The sequence below is a fragment of the Protopterus annectens genome, chromosome 3.part1 (genome assembly GCF_019279795.1).
Source record: "Protopterus annectens isolate FY-2018-M chromosome 3.part1, PAN1.0, whole genome shotgun sequence".
NCBI classification, from domain to species: Eukaryota; Metazoa; Chordata; order Ceratodontiformes; family Protopteridae; genus Protopterus; species Protopterus annectens.
The window spans coordinates 665133827-665148315 of NC_056732.1; the positions used below are offsets into that span (position 1 = coordinate 665133827).

Sequence of the window (14489 nt, forward strand, 5' to 3'; positions counted from 1 at the left end):
TGTTATTTAAGCAGAAAGTATTTTCTAAGAAATATGGGTACTGGTATATTAAATACTGCATCCAGATGGGGCTAAACCCAAACATTGTAGTAATCTAAAAACTATAATTCGAGTAGTTCTTTCAAGTAGTTTATTGTAAAATCCAAAACACAATCCACATGTGGATTGTGTTTTGGATTTTACAATAAACTACTTGAAAGAACTACTCGACTTAGAGTTTTTGGGTCCTGCTTCTGTTCGGTATTGGGATTTGTGTCACATTCAACAGTTTTGCTTGTTTCGACTTGTTCATTGTAGTAATCTAATCATCTGCTAGGATGCAGTAAACTAAAAATATTAGACCTCAAACAGCAATTTTTTTTCACTCATTAAATCTGCCTCTTGATAACTTCAAAAATCCACAAGATCGCAAAGATGTGAGCAATCCCATTCTGGAACACTGAATTAGTGATAAGGGAAACAAACTCAAGTAATGAATTAATATGACAAAGATGTATTACATGAGACGAATAATCAAATTAGTCTTATAATGCTGTATTGCCTATGTCACAAAACTTATTTGGCTTTGGTGATAAAAACAAACATATGAGGCAAAGCAAGTACCACTAACACAAGGTAAAAACAAAACCACATACAAAACATGAGACTTGTGACTCAACAGGACTTCGTGAGCAGTCCACATATTTAGTTAACAAATGAAAAATACCCGGGCAAATAAAACAAAAGAATGTCAAAGACGGATACCAAAGGGGTAAATGAAAATCAAAACTGCCTTACTTTAGGCACATAAACCTTATTCATATTCACTGTACCCTGAGAAGAAAAATCAAGCAATTACAGCCAATATTCTTTCAAAGAACCTACTACAGACACAAAACAGAAGGGAAAGAAACAAGTAAATATTAAATTCAAAGCTTAAAAATGAATAAAAGATTCAAAGCATCACTTTCTCTAAAGTATAAAGAATAAAATCTATTATGCTAAGTTAAGCTTCTTTAGGTATGCAAGGATCATTATGTTCTCAAGAGCTTTGCTCATAGCTGTCACAATTATTTGCATATATTTGTTAATGTATAACCTCCTGGCAGAACCATTTATCCTAGTTACTGGCCTTTACATTATGAAGAGGGAATCTAAATCAAATGTGTAAACCTTAAACCCAGCAAAGTCATTCTATGTGAATCTCAGTTCACCATCTTCTTTCATTAAGCAGAACATTTCTTCACATTACATTAAATATTACACTACTTGACCAGGATCAAAACTCACAATCTGTGGCTACCCCAATCAGTTTTTTGTTATTTACAAAATCAGGGTACTACAGTCCAAGGTTTCTATAGTCTGCTCGTAAAAACAATTGCAAAATTAAAAAATACAACACACAAGCATAAAGTTCCACAAAATTCTCATTATGCTATAGACATTTATGTGGGGTACATGATTCACTAGTCATCTAAAACCCAAAAATTTCCCACTAGAGAAGTGCTAGTTCCTCCAAGTGCTATGACGCTCAAAGTTTGAAACTTAAGAAGAAAATGTCTTTACAACTGGAATCATTATTCTCTGAATAAATATGGGGTAGTAAATAATATTCCACAGTTCTCTAAGAGTGATACGCAATCTCCATTACCAAGTTCAACATTTCCTTGTAACAAACTGATTCAGCTCCATATTCTCCTAGAATGCATACTGGAAGACATGAATGCATACTGGAAGACATTGATACGTCATATTCAGTCACATAATGCAGAATGTATCTGGAAGTCATCAAGATCCAGGAAAAAAAAAAGCACACTCCCATTATCTCTCATATTTTTTTCAGTATCTTCACCCTCAGCTATCAGCCAAAAGGATTCCATATAAAAACAGCTGAAGATTTTTGTTGATTCATGAAGAAGCAGGAAACCATTTTCATAGCAGGAAAGTAGTATCTTAAAAATAAGATTGATTATTCCTTACTACTGCTTCCCAGTTTTCAGAAGACTTAGGGGATGGGTTAAGTCACCTGCTTTTAAACAAGCTAAACAGAAACATGCATCAAGAAATATTCAAATGTGGCATTCTGTCTCCTATCCTGTATCCTATACTGTAGACAGATCTACACCCCTCCCTTGTTTTCCTAACCTATCTCTGATTCCTTCACCTTAAATTACACCAAACTAACTCCATTATATTTCCTACTTTCAATACCATATGGACCACATGCCCCTTAGGACTCTCTTACTTGTAGTTTGCAGATATCTCCAACCAAGTTGTGGCACACAACTATTTATTTTATTTATGCTAAACTGTTAAAAGTAAAACAATTTCTCTGTTTATTACTGATGAGGCAATTTTTTTACTGATCAGCTAAAATTTTTTAAACATAACATTCTTCATTGTTCACTGCTGTGTACTTGTACAATTTTGTTGACACGCTGTATTCCCTTTTTCCATATGATTTGGCTTATGTCTGAAAACAATCCACAGGCAACCGGAGCTGTTTGAAAACTTGATGAATATACTGTACTTCAGAAGGAAAAAGAAGTGCACAAACATTATGTACACTTTACAATGTAAAACAGAAACATCAAGTAATACGCACATATGATACAAACACAGCAGGCATACTAAAAAGTTTACAAATATGCTCATACATATTGAGAGATGAATTCTTACCTTGTTTGTTGCAGCAATCCCTCAAACTGGCTTCCTGTCCTGTTTAACGGTGGACCTGTATCATTACCTGAGAAACATTGGTAGTTTTGTTAACATTCATGTAAGAGGAGAACACATGGAGGTACAGAACCTCAATACAGAAGATATACAGTCCATATTATGAAAAGATTCACAGTCCAAGAAACTGAATTTTACTTCTTTCTGTGCTAAATCCCTAATTTCTGAATGATCAACCTAACTTGCAAATAATGCATACATTACTAAAACTGTAAGGTATGATCAGGAAATACCATATCTGTCCATTATCATCCTGCATGCATAGAATGCTGCAGTACTATACTTCCCTCAAGGAGAATAAACAGACATTTGCTTTTAGTGCTTGAAAACACCTCTGTCTGCATGGTAAATATTGGTCTAATATATATATAAATAGTGCATATTGTTTAGCAAGCAGGAATGGGCTATATGTTTACCAACAAGAAATCAACAGAACATTGACATTATTTGCTACTAGTCTTTTCAGGCCTTCTTATAATGATGACGCAGTAAACAAATGACAGAATATGCTGTTCATGCGGAATTGAGGAAGGATTAATGAATGGGATCTGCTCTTAAATATATAGTTCTTGGAGTGAAACCCAGCTCAAATTTGCTCTTCGGTAATATAAATTGAACAATGTTTGTGGCCAGATTACCTCAGATACACTCTTCTCTGCAACCTACCAACCTCTATGTGATATAATTTTGCTATACATAGTTCAAAAACAATCAGGTGGGTAGCACGGTCACATGAAACTTAAAAAAAGTGTCTAGAAATGATGCACTACTACTAAAATGTTACTACACAGATGCATACTCAACTCAATTTCAGCACACAGTTACTTGCTATAACCAGTGAAAGCCTTTCAGTCTTGTATCTTTTGCATTCTTGACCAGGAGGGACCTTCTGCATCAACACCATAAGCAGTGCTTCTCCTTCCAGCCCCTCCTCCCCAAAAATATCATCCTTTGATAAGACGGCAAAACTGCTGACTGAGATGCCCCAGAAATTAAGTTGCCAATTTAACAGCCAGTCTTCAAAAGGGCCATCTTGATCATTAGTTCTTTAGTTCTGTTTAAAAAATCCTATGCAGGTGAAGAAGATAATGAAAGTGTTGGAGAAAAGTCATTCTGAAGCGTGTTCTTGCCTTAAAATGGACATCCAGACTGTAGCGTTTGAGAAAAAGTCTAAGCAGGAAACTGCAAAAATTGTACCAAAAAAAGTACAACTGATGTTCCTTGCAAATGTGCAGCAGAAGCTGCAATGCCTCTTATGCACACTGTCTTGACCACCTCAGGTACAGGTTTCTGTTTCCTAATGCAGAATATAATGAACTGTGACAAGCACACAGACAAGGTCTGCTTAGCAGCTAAATCGCCACACATATTTAAAATGGTCCAGTTTCACCCTTACTGATTTTGTCTGGGAAATCAAACATATGATGTGTAAAGGCCAAGAGTAAATTTCACTTAGGAAGATGCTCCACCAAAAAAAAACATACATCTCTGATAACCACCTATCAAAGGTCATTGTCACCAAGAAGAAAACCCTGCAAAAAATAAATACATAAATAAAATAAATGTCCTTCAATGAGACCAACCGTTCAAATGTGGAAAGCAAAACTGCAATCTTATTATAGAAGTGGATCTTGAGTGAGGAAGATATTGGAGACCCTATATGGGTTCATAGGTAAATACTAGGCCTGCTGCCTTTGAGGACCATTTTAAGCCTATCCAGTTTCCCTTTTGTGCTTGAAATAACCTAACTCATTTGGTTGCAGATTGACCTTGTACATCCCATGGACAAAAATTATATATTACCCCTAATAAGAATAACTGGGATCATACTACAGATAATTTGAGGGGACCCATTCATGGGATAAAATATGTAAGACCTACCTCTATCTATTAGTAGTACATGGGGCAGTCCTGGGGTAAATTTTCTGTTTCTCCTCCACAGATCTAAGTTGTGCCTGAAAATGGACATGTGGATGGAGAGTATGTTCCGCAGTAGTGGTATCTTCTGCGAGAATAAACTCTCTCTCCAAACCATTCTGTTGATGTTGCAGAAGAAGTTTAGATCCCTACCTCAAGTATTTCTGATGCCATTTGACTTGCTGATGTGCAGTAAATTCATCAGTAATGGGATGGAGGATGCCTTGTATGCCAGACACATGTCACCTCTTAGCAGTCTGTAGGATACTGAGTACTGTGACAGGGCTTTGACTTGGTCCATGTAGGACATGTTGTTTAAGTCTTGTTGTCCTTTTAGCACAGTATCTCTGTCAGCATTACAGTAGTTGCATGTGTCAGGACAGATACATGACAAAGGGGGCATTATATTCAATTATTGGTGTAATGAGGGCTGAGTAAAAGGGACAATGATACCCCTAGATCTAGACACAATCCCTTTGTTTAATAGCTGTGCATTATAGAAGGACTTTCTTACAACAGACATATGCTGGACAAAAGTTAGGTTACTGTCCCTATAAGTTTCCAAATCTTGAACAACTGGGTCAACAATTAGGGGCACATTGTCAATGTAGTAGTTCCCTGGGGCAGATGACTTCCCAAAGATATAATAAAGCATTTTTTTTTTAATTTAGTTTCAGTCCATAATTTTGGCACCAGTTACTTATTTGAGACAAACCTTCTTAGAAGATGGCTACATCATCAGGGGATTCAATGACTGCTCCTAGCTTGTAGGCATCTGCAAACTTAGCTAGAGCCCTTTGGTATTAACTTTTACTTCAGAAATGTAGATGCCAAATAGTTAAAACTGTTTCTAGACAAATCTATTTGAGTCAGTCACCTAGTTTCACCTGGTAATGGTATATCAATATAACTAACAAATGAAATTCAGCAGAGGAGTATTTCAAGCTTTCCACCAGAAGTGTCATCATCAAAGCATCTGAACCATGCCTACTTCTCAAACCTACAACAACGAATTATATATGTGGCCTCAGTCACTAGCTTCTCAGCTGAAAATAGAACTTAAATAGCACAATGGACTAAAAAGATATACATGCAGCCTCAAGGAAGACTGGCTTAGATTAAGCAGGAAGACCTCATCATGGAAATAAAGGCTGAACCTGTCTGGAAGAGGCCAAGATATTTTATGTACTCCAAACAGATGTTTATGTCTTTTAAGTCCAGGCAGATCATAAACCGAAGTACGCTCATGAGTACATCCACAAAAGAAGTACAGATCTGTAAAACAAGAAGTACTAGGAGGAAGGTGGTAAAGAAGACCATACCATAACAGTTGGTCATATTATTCGAACAGCTACTACAATGTTGACTATGCCTGCATAACCCTATTATGGTCATCATAAGGATCACTGCTGCATTATAAACTTTTGTACAAGAGAGTAGTACTAAAGTAGTTTGCTACCCAAGAGGTAGCCTACATCCAAATTGGTGACAAGATTACATTACACCTTGGAGAACTGCAGAAGTAAAACCTGTCTACCTTCTGGACTGTAGGACCCCATTTGTAATTTGTTTGAGGAAAATAATATCTAAAGAAAGCAGCTTAAAGGCAACTATCCTGGTGGAGTGTGTCAGCATCAGACCTTATACTAAAATGTAATAAATCAGACAGATATTTTGATATCGTTTGTTTGGAAACTGATCTAAGTTACTTTCCTAACATAATAGTGAAAAATCTGAACAGTCTGTCTGACTTCTTTGGCCCTGTCAATGTAATATACATACTGCTTTACTGGAGTGCCTCTTTCCAGTGCTACACTAAAGCACTGCATGCTGCCAGTGAATACATGATTCAGGTATATTAAATCACTTTTCATTTTCTCTCATTGCACTTACTATTTATTATATATCTATCCATCTATCTATCTAGATAGATATAGCTATAGATACATCCATATGGTGTACTGTTAATTAACTGTATGAGATTATTGCCCTGTATCCTAAGTTTGTTTTATACTGCTGTTATCTTGCTTGAAAGGGTTCTTTGGACCACTGTTGTTATCCAGTTAACAAATGTAAAAATAAAGTAAAATTAATAACATCTCAAATGTCTCTGTACATGTATCATATACAAAATTTGTTTTCCTTCCTATTGTTTATGGAGTTTTAGATGCAAGATGGGTAGCCAGATAGTCTGTTTTAAGGCCACTTCTTACACTGCTGGGTATGAAGGAAGGTCTGGTTCAGAGGACCACCCTCTCTTTATACAAGACTGTACACAACTCCTTGCATGTTACTGCCTGTAGCTCAGAAATTCTTCTGACACCAACCATGATTACTACAAAAAGGGTCCTTCAAGAAAGGAATTTCAATGTTGTTGAGCTTACTGGCTCAAAGGGAGGAATGGTACTTTTTTTTAAATTTCAGAATTGAAGTCACAAGGAGGAGGAAGGATTATAATCCAAAGTGGAAAGGGATGATGATGAAACAAGGGGGAACCTCAATAAACAAGGACAAACTGGTATTTGGGTGCAGATCCTTAACGAGAACAATAACCATGCAGAATATTAAATTCATAAAGTAGCAGAAAGTATTCTAAGAACTAAGCCAACACAGGAATGGAGAAAGGAGCATCTGCTGATAGGGATGACTGCAATTAGGGAAGAGAGGGCTGGAATGTATTGGAGAAAACTGGCAAAAGAACCATGGTATTGAGAGCAAATAATTAGAAAGGGAAAGATAACAGAATGGGAAGATACTAAGAATTTATTTGGTCTGCAGGCTAGATATTGCTTTCCCTATCAAGGATTGATATCAGAGTATAGGCAAAGAAAAAGTAATAGGGGGATCCTAAGTGAAAGACCAGCACTGGTGGAGTTTTTAGTAGAATCTAGAACAGAAGCTACTGTTAAAAAGGAATAATTAGTGGAGCATATGAAGTATTGCATGATAACTATAAGAATCAATCAGAGGAGGTTGGAAAGGATTGGGACAGGAGACTGGATAAGTAATTCACAAAGAAACAATGGAGGGGGGGTCTATGTGTGTCTCCCAAATATGAAATGAAGTCTAGAAGATTTAGAATGTTTGCTTGGAAGTGTTTACATAGGTATTTTTATACCCCAAGTATACTCCAAAGCATTTTTCCTCAGGTAGACAGCAAATGTTGGAGATGTGATGGGGAAGAAAGAGGTAATTGGGGAACGTATTTTCTGCGAGTGTAATGAGTTGGCACATACTTTAAAGATTCCCTGCATACTACTCTGTCAGAGATACTGGGTTAGCAAATTGGTGTAACTAATGGAATGATTTTCTTGACCTATGGTACAGAATCAGATTTCCCAAGACATAATAATGCCTTGCTGAGTGTAATTATGGGGACTGCCAAAAAAGCAATTATTGAAAAATGGAATTCACCCCGGGGATCACTTCTGTGGCTCTGCTCGACAGTGGCACAGGAAAATAATTTTCTTGGGTGGCGAAAGCCAGGGCACCTTTGGCTAGGCTTATATAGGCCCTACGGCCAATAGCCTAGTAACTACCTATGAACCTATGAACTTTTACTTCAGAAAAGTAGATGCCAAACAAAACTGTTTCTAGACAAATCTATCTGAGAAGCAGTGAATATAGTAACAAAGATAAAAGAACTGGAATTGAGATCTTTAGAAAAGGGTAGGAGAAAATTACATAGAAAATAAAGGGAATTATGGGAACAATACATGCAGAAGAGGAACAAGGTTTAAAAGAAGGCAGGATTTGAATGAGGTATGTAATGCTTGACTGATGATGACTGTACATATTATAAGTGATGTATAATGTTTTCAACTAAAATTATGTCAATATGGTTTGTTTTCATTTATATAAATATAAATGCATGATTGCCTATGTCATACATGATAATTTAATAAAGATGTCTCTTGTTAAAAAAAATAAATAAATAAACAAATAAATAAAGGAGGAAGAGGGATAAGTCACTGGGGTGGGCCAAGATGACAGACTCATTTCAAGGACTGTTTGTCTGGAGGATGTAAAGGAATGGGTGGGTAGGTGAAATCAGCCGGGAAGCAAGCCACAATGACTGGAATTGGACCTTAACACAAGCATATGCTAACCTTGGTCAACAAAATGCTGTTAAACGAGTTCGGATGAGGGAAACAAACTGTTTCTGACTCTGCTTTTTAGGCATGCACTTGATGGAGAACTTCTTCCATTTAATCGGACAGGACTTTCTTGTGTTGGACTTCTTGGAGAAGATTCAATACTGCTGGTAAAACTGACCCATTATTGGGACTAGTAAGAACTCAACCGAGATGCCATTTGTAAGTCTCTCTGAGGTCTGCGTCCTTCAAGGAACTATTTTCTGGTTTGGAGTTGCCAATGGGTTGAAAGGGGCAAAGGCCCCTCGGTACTCCTGTTGATTAGTTGACAGAACCATGGTTGCCATGGCCATATGAGTGCTATCAGGATGAGTTTTGCCTCTTCCCTTCTTGTTTTGTGTAGCATATATGTAAGGAGTGGAATGGGAGGGAAGGCAAAAAGAAAACACTTGTTCCAGGGAATGGAGAACACAGCCAGTCCCCTGCTTCCCTGTATGGGGATCTGAAGTACAATTTTTTCACTTGATGGTGGCCTTGAACGTCAAACAGAACTATCATAAGTGGTCCCCACCTTTGTGTAAGGCTGGTCAAAGACCTATTCAAGTGATATGCTAATGAATTCTGGGCAAAGGGAATGCAACTGGCTTGTTGATGCAGGCCTTGCAGTCAGGACAGTTTACATGCCATCACAACTAACAATGCAAAGAAGATAACCGTGAGATCTGATGTTGTTAATCTTCATTTATTCCTTACTGATGGATGTTGGTTCCATCATTGGTACCGAGTCAGCCTTATAACAAGCCCGTGCCAGCTAAAAAAACTCTTGAGCTAAGCTTTTACCCACAACGCCCTTCTCCCAGTTACTTCAGATCTCGTTTGCCACTTTGCCATAAAGCCATGTTAAGCCAGCTCTCAGCTAAGTACTTTGAAAATATTCAAATTACTTGTGGTATTTCTGATATTTTTTCTTTCTCTACCTTATTGGTAAATTTACCCACTCTTTTACTGCTGTTGTTATTGTTGTTGCTGTTTTTCTTATCGTTTAGGTAGTCTCTAAGTACCATCATTCGTATAGGCTCTTTCTCCCCTCTAACCTTGAGGTAACTTTCTTTAAATATCATTGCTGGTATTTCTCTTTCCCCTTCTTTCTTCCTTTAATATAAAAAAATCCTTTTCTATAGCTTCTCCTATTATTGTTTTCTTGTGGTAGTTGATAATTTCTATAGTTCTCCATGTTGAAAGAAGGGAGCTTCAGGTTTTAAACAATGCGACCGGTGCAGCCACAAAATGCCGAATTCAGACACCCATGACTCTTGTGTGTATTGTATGGCTGTTCCTCACCTGTCTCTTCAACCACGTTGTTCTGTTTGTAAATGGTTTAGCTCCCAAACCCTTAATGAAAGGAAGAATAAATTAATCCTGAAGGGTTTCCAAAAGACACCATTCTCAGAGGCTATTTCTGAGTCGCAGGGCTCATCCCCTCCCAGTAAATAACACAGAAAGAGACCACATTTGGTTCCTTCATCACCTTCAGGTGACAAAAAGCAGGAACCTAAGCAAAAGATTCCAAAATTGACTGCTTCAGCCTCAGGGCCTAAACTGACTTTCATGGCACTGTCTTTGGTACCGACCACGGTGCCATCTTCAAAAACTGCGTCTTCGGCACCAGTCACAGCACCAACTTTACCAAAACTAGTAATTTCTGCCTCAGTGCCATCCTTAATAACTTTAACCACAGCACCATCCATGACTGTGGCACCGAGCTTGGCTCTAATATCTGCTCCAGGAGTTTCTGTACTGGACACACCTTCCACACATCTCCATCCATCAGACTTCGGTGGCAAATGGACCATACAGCTCAGACCCAATATTCACCCATGGTGGATCCCTTCCTCGGGCAGCAATTTAGCCCTTTCTTGGAATGACCTGACACCCTGTCGGGGATATTGACACGATCAACCAGGAGCCTCTTGGAATTGGATGTGGTGTGTCTTGTGGATTAGCTGCTGAAGGCAAGGGGGATTACAACACCTTCCAAAACTGAGTTGGGAGTCTTCCTCCATGGACTCCAGCATATTCTCCTCCTCTGACCTCCATGCAGGTATCGAAGACCCTGGAAGTTACACCCTTATCGGCACCCATTGCTTCAGTTCCACTGGTGGACCTCACCATGGTTCCGGAGCAGACCCTTCGGCCTTTGGTTCAACTGGAGCCGAGCCCCTCTCAGGATTGTGACTGGACTGTAGGGACTGTGGTTCCTAGCATGGCGCAGATTTTTCCCATGTCGCCATCTATGGTCCCAGAAATCATAATGGTACCTAGTCCTCTTGAGGGTCCATCCTTGGGAGCTAGCCCGTTGGAGCGGGGTGTGACCCCAGTTCTGAGATTGTCCCTCTTGATTTTGGGCTCCCATCCCTCTTCGGGCAGGCCGGCTTTCCAGGTGATGGAGAGGGCCCTTGCCTCTGTAGGCAAGCTGTTGGCATCGGAATATCAGTTATGTCCTCCCTCTGAGCCGTAGCTGACATGAGCCACCCCTTCAAGACATCGAGGACAAGAGCCTCAGGATACCCTACTGCAGTGTGCCCCTTCTTCAGAGTCGTCTTTAAAAGCCCCCGCTGAAGAGGTACCATGCAAGAGGAAGCATGTGGACTCTCATGAGGAGTCTCTCACTGAGGACACAGACTATGATGAAGGGGAGGGGTCCCCATGGTCACCCCCCCCCGATGTCTCCTTTGAAGACATCCTTGAGATAGTGAAACAGAGGGGTGACTGGAAGCCCAGCAATCCCTCCAGCGAGGAGTCTGTGAAGTGACCCTACCTGCAGATGAGCTGGTTCAGCTCATCATGCAGCGTGCATGGAAGAGTCCTGATACTACTGAACCAATCTCATGGAGACCAGACAAGATTCTATCTCCTCCCGAACAGCTCCTAAACTGGTCTAAAGGTCTTCCAGTAGACGCGATGGTGGTGGCAGCTGCCACAAAAAAGGAGCTTGCCGAGGAAAGCCAGACTGTTCACCTCCCCAAACAGGGAGACTCAGGAGGTGGACAGGTTAGGGAGGCAAGTCTTTGTGTCATCAACCTTTGCTGTTAGGTCTTCGAATTATCTGGCACACTTCACCAGGTTTCAGAGACCTAGTCTCCAAACTCTCTGAAACCTTTACAGGAGCAGTCTCTGATGAGGTGCGCAACAAAGTTGCCTCACAGCTTGCTACCCTGGAATCCATATCCAACTCCTCCATGCTTTTGATATCTCACATCAATGAAGGAGCAGCTACAGCGGTGGGTTCAGGTGTTGTCATGAGATGTCATGCCTGGATGCCCCTCTGTGACTTTGCAGACCCTTTTAAGTCTTCCTTTCTTAATGCTCCAGTGGAAGCTTCTTCCCTTTTCGGCCCGAAAGTGAAAGACACATTGGCCAGGTGTGAGAAGGAGGGCAAGACCCTATCTGCCGTGGGTGTACATTTTTCCTCCCCTCAGTGTCCCTACTCTGGGAACCAGAGGAGTGGAAAGATGTGGCACAAAAAATCGCAGGGTCCTTTCCATGACACACGTGGCAAGTATACTCCCCGGAGCAGAGGGGGTAACTCATCCAGAAGCTGCTCCTACAGGGGCAGAGGGGTTCCATGTAACCAGGGGTCCAGGGATTCCTTTTCCGGACAACTCTACCAGCACTCCTGAGGAGCAGCCCAATTGCTTTCCTCTGGAGGCAGTCGGGGGACGTTTCTCCTTGCACCATTCTGCCTGGCTAACAATAACAACAGATTTCTGGGTGCAACGGATGATAACCACAGCACAACACATCCCATTCAGTCTTTACACAAAGTCATCAAGACGAATTCCGGATGTTCCACCACATCAAAGGGAAACAGCAGCACAAGAAATTCAAAAGCTGCTTCAAAAAAGAGTCATCCAGACAGTCCTGCCAAACCAGACAGGATCCGGATTCTACTCAAGATTCTTTTTAGTGCCAAAAAAGACAGGGGACTGGAGATCAATTCTGGAACTCGGCATCCTGAACAAATTTGTCAAACAAGAAAAACTCTGGATGGCCAAGGGTCAGTCTATCCTTCCGTTTTTAGAGAAAGATGATTGGATGTGCTCAATAGATTTTTCAGGATGCGTATTACCACATAAAAATGGACAAACGCTCCAGAAGATTTATTTGCTTCTGGCTAGGAGCCAATTACTTTCAATACTGCAAAATGCCCTTCGGACTCTGTACAGCCTCCAGAGGGTTCACCAAGTGCATGGCAGTGGTAACAGCTCACTTGAGACTACAAGGATTCCGGGTGTTTCCATATTTAGATGATTGGCTCCTCACCGTCCCCACCAAGCATCTACTGGAGATAGCTCTAAATTACACTTTCAAACTAGCATAATCTCGGGGAATCTCAATAAAATGGGGAAAGTGCAACTTGATTCCCCATCAAACCTGGGAGTTTATAGCAGCAAATTTCAATACACACGCTTGCTTAGTCTCTCTTCCAGGCCACAGATTACACAGGATAAAATCCCAAATCCGGGCGATACTCTGTCAAAACCTAGTCACAGCTTGGGCAGTTCTTCAATTCCTGGGTTCCATAGCAGCGTCAATTACCACAGTGCCCTTAGCAAGACTACTCATGACAATTTTCCCATGGCTCCTTCTAACACAGTGGTACCCCTTGCATCATCCTTTGTCTTTTCAAATACAGATAAATCAATGATGCAAAAAGGATTTAATGTAGTGGATGAAGCCAGATGAAGATCCATGGAGTCGTCCCTTTTGCCCACAACAGCCCAAGGCCACAGTGACTATGGACGCATCCCTGATAGGGTGGGGGGTTTTACCATGGGAAGACGGTCCAAGGTACTTGGTCAGACATAGAGGCCAATCTGCATATCAATGCCCTAGAACTGAGGGCAGTGCTTCTAGTGTTGCAAGCATTTCAATCCATCCTTCTGTCAGGTCCAATTGCTATTCAATCAGACAACATGTCAGTAGTCTGATACATCAACAAACAAGGGGGAACCAAGCCCTAACCATTGTGTCAAGAGGCCATGAGAATTTGGCAGTGGGCAATAGCTTTCAACTGCTTTCTGACTGCAATGCATATTCCCGGGAGTTCCAACATGATTGCAGACACACTGAGCAGATGTATCCTACTGCCTCACGAGTGGTCCCTCAATCCAATTACTGGGGCAAAGATTTTCAGTCGCTGAGGCCAGCCTTGCTGCGACCTCTTTGTCTCTCCACCAAATCACAAATGCAGCAGCTACTTTGCCCTAATTCCCCCGCAGTGGGAGTCCTCAACAGATGCTCTGATATACGATTGGCCCACGGGACTCCTACATGCTTTTCCTCCCTTTCCCCCGATTCTTCAATTTCTAAAGAAAGCCCTTCATCTGAGAAGCAGGATAATCCTCATTGCCCTTACTGGTGATGGCAAATTTGGTTTCCCTTCCTCTGGCCTCACCTAGTACATCGACCTTGGATTCTAGATCCAACTCCGGAAATGATTTCGCACCCACAAGGGTTGACTCACCTAAACATATCCAGTCTCAAGCTGACAGTTTGGTTTCTCCATATCCGGTAATCGCCTGGCAGACTAACCTTACCTCCCCAGTGCATAATATCCTTCTGGCTTCGCATAAACCATCTACCAGGAAAATCTATCTCAGCAAGTGGAAGAGGTTCATTATTTGGTCCCGACAAAGCAGCTAGGACCCTCTACAGCCCCTGTTAGTGTAGTTTTGGATTATCTTTCAAGTCTTCTTCATT

The 14489-nt window shown here is 40.6% G+C and overlaps 1 protein-coding gene across 4 annotated transcripts in view; it reads right to left on the reverse strand.

The window, feature by feature from the left end:
* Positions 1 to 14489, reverse strand: part of ASAP1 (ArfGAP with SH3 domain, ankyrin repeat and PH domain 1) — a 2547392-nt gene that overhangs the window by 172185 nt on the left and 2360718 nt on the right. For all 4 annotated transcript variants that reach the window (XM_044067036.1, XM_044067034.1, XM_044067035.1 and 1 more), the window contains one exon: positions 2659 to 2725. In XM_044067036.1, coding sequence (XP_043922971.1) covers positions 2659 to 2725 — 67 coding nt within the window. The remainder of the gene's footprint in view (positions 1 to 2658; positions 2726 to 14489) is intronic.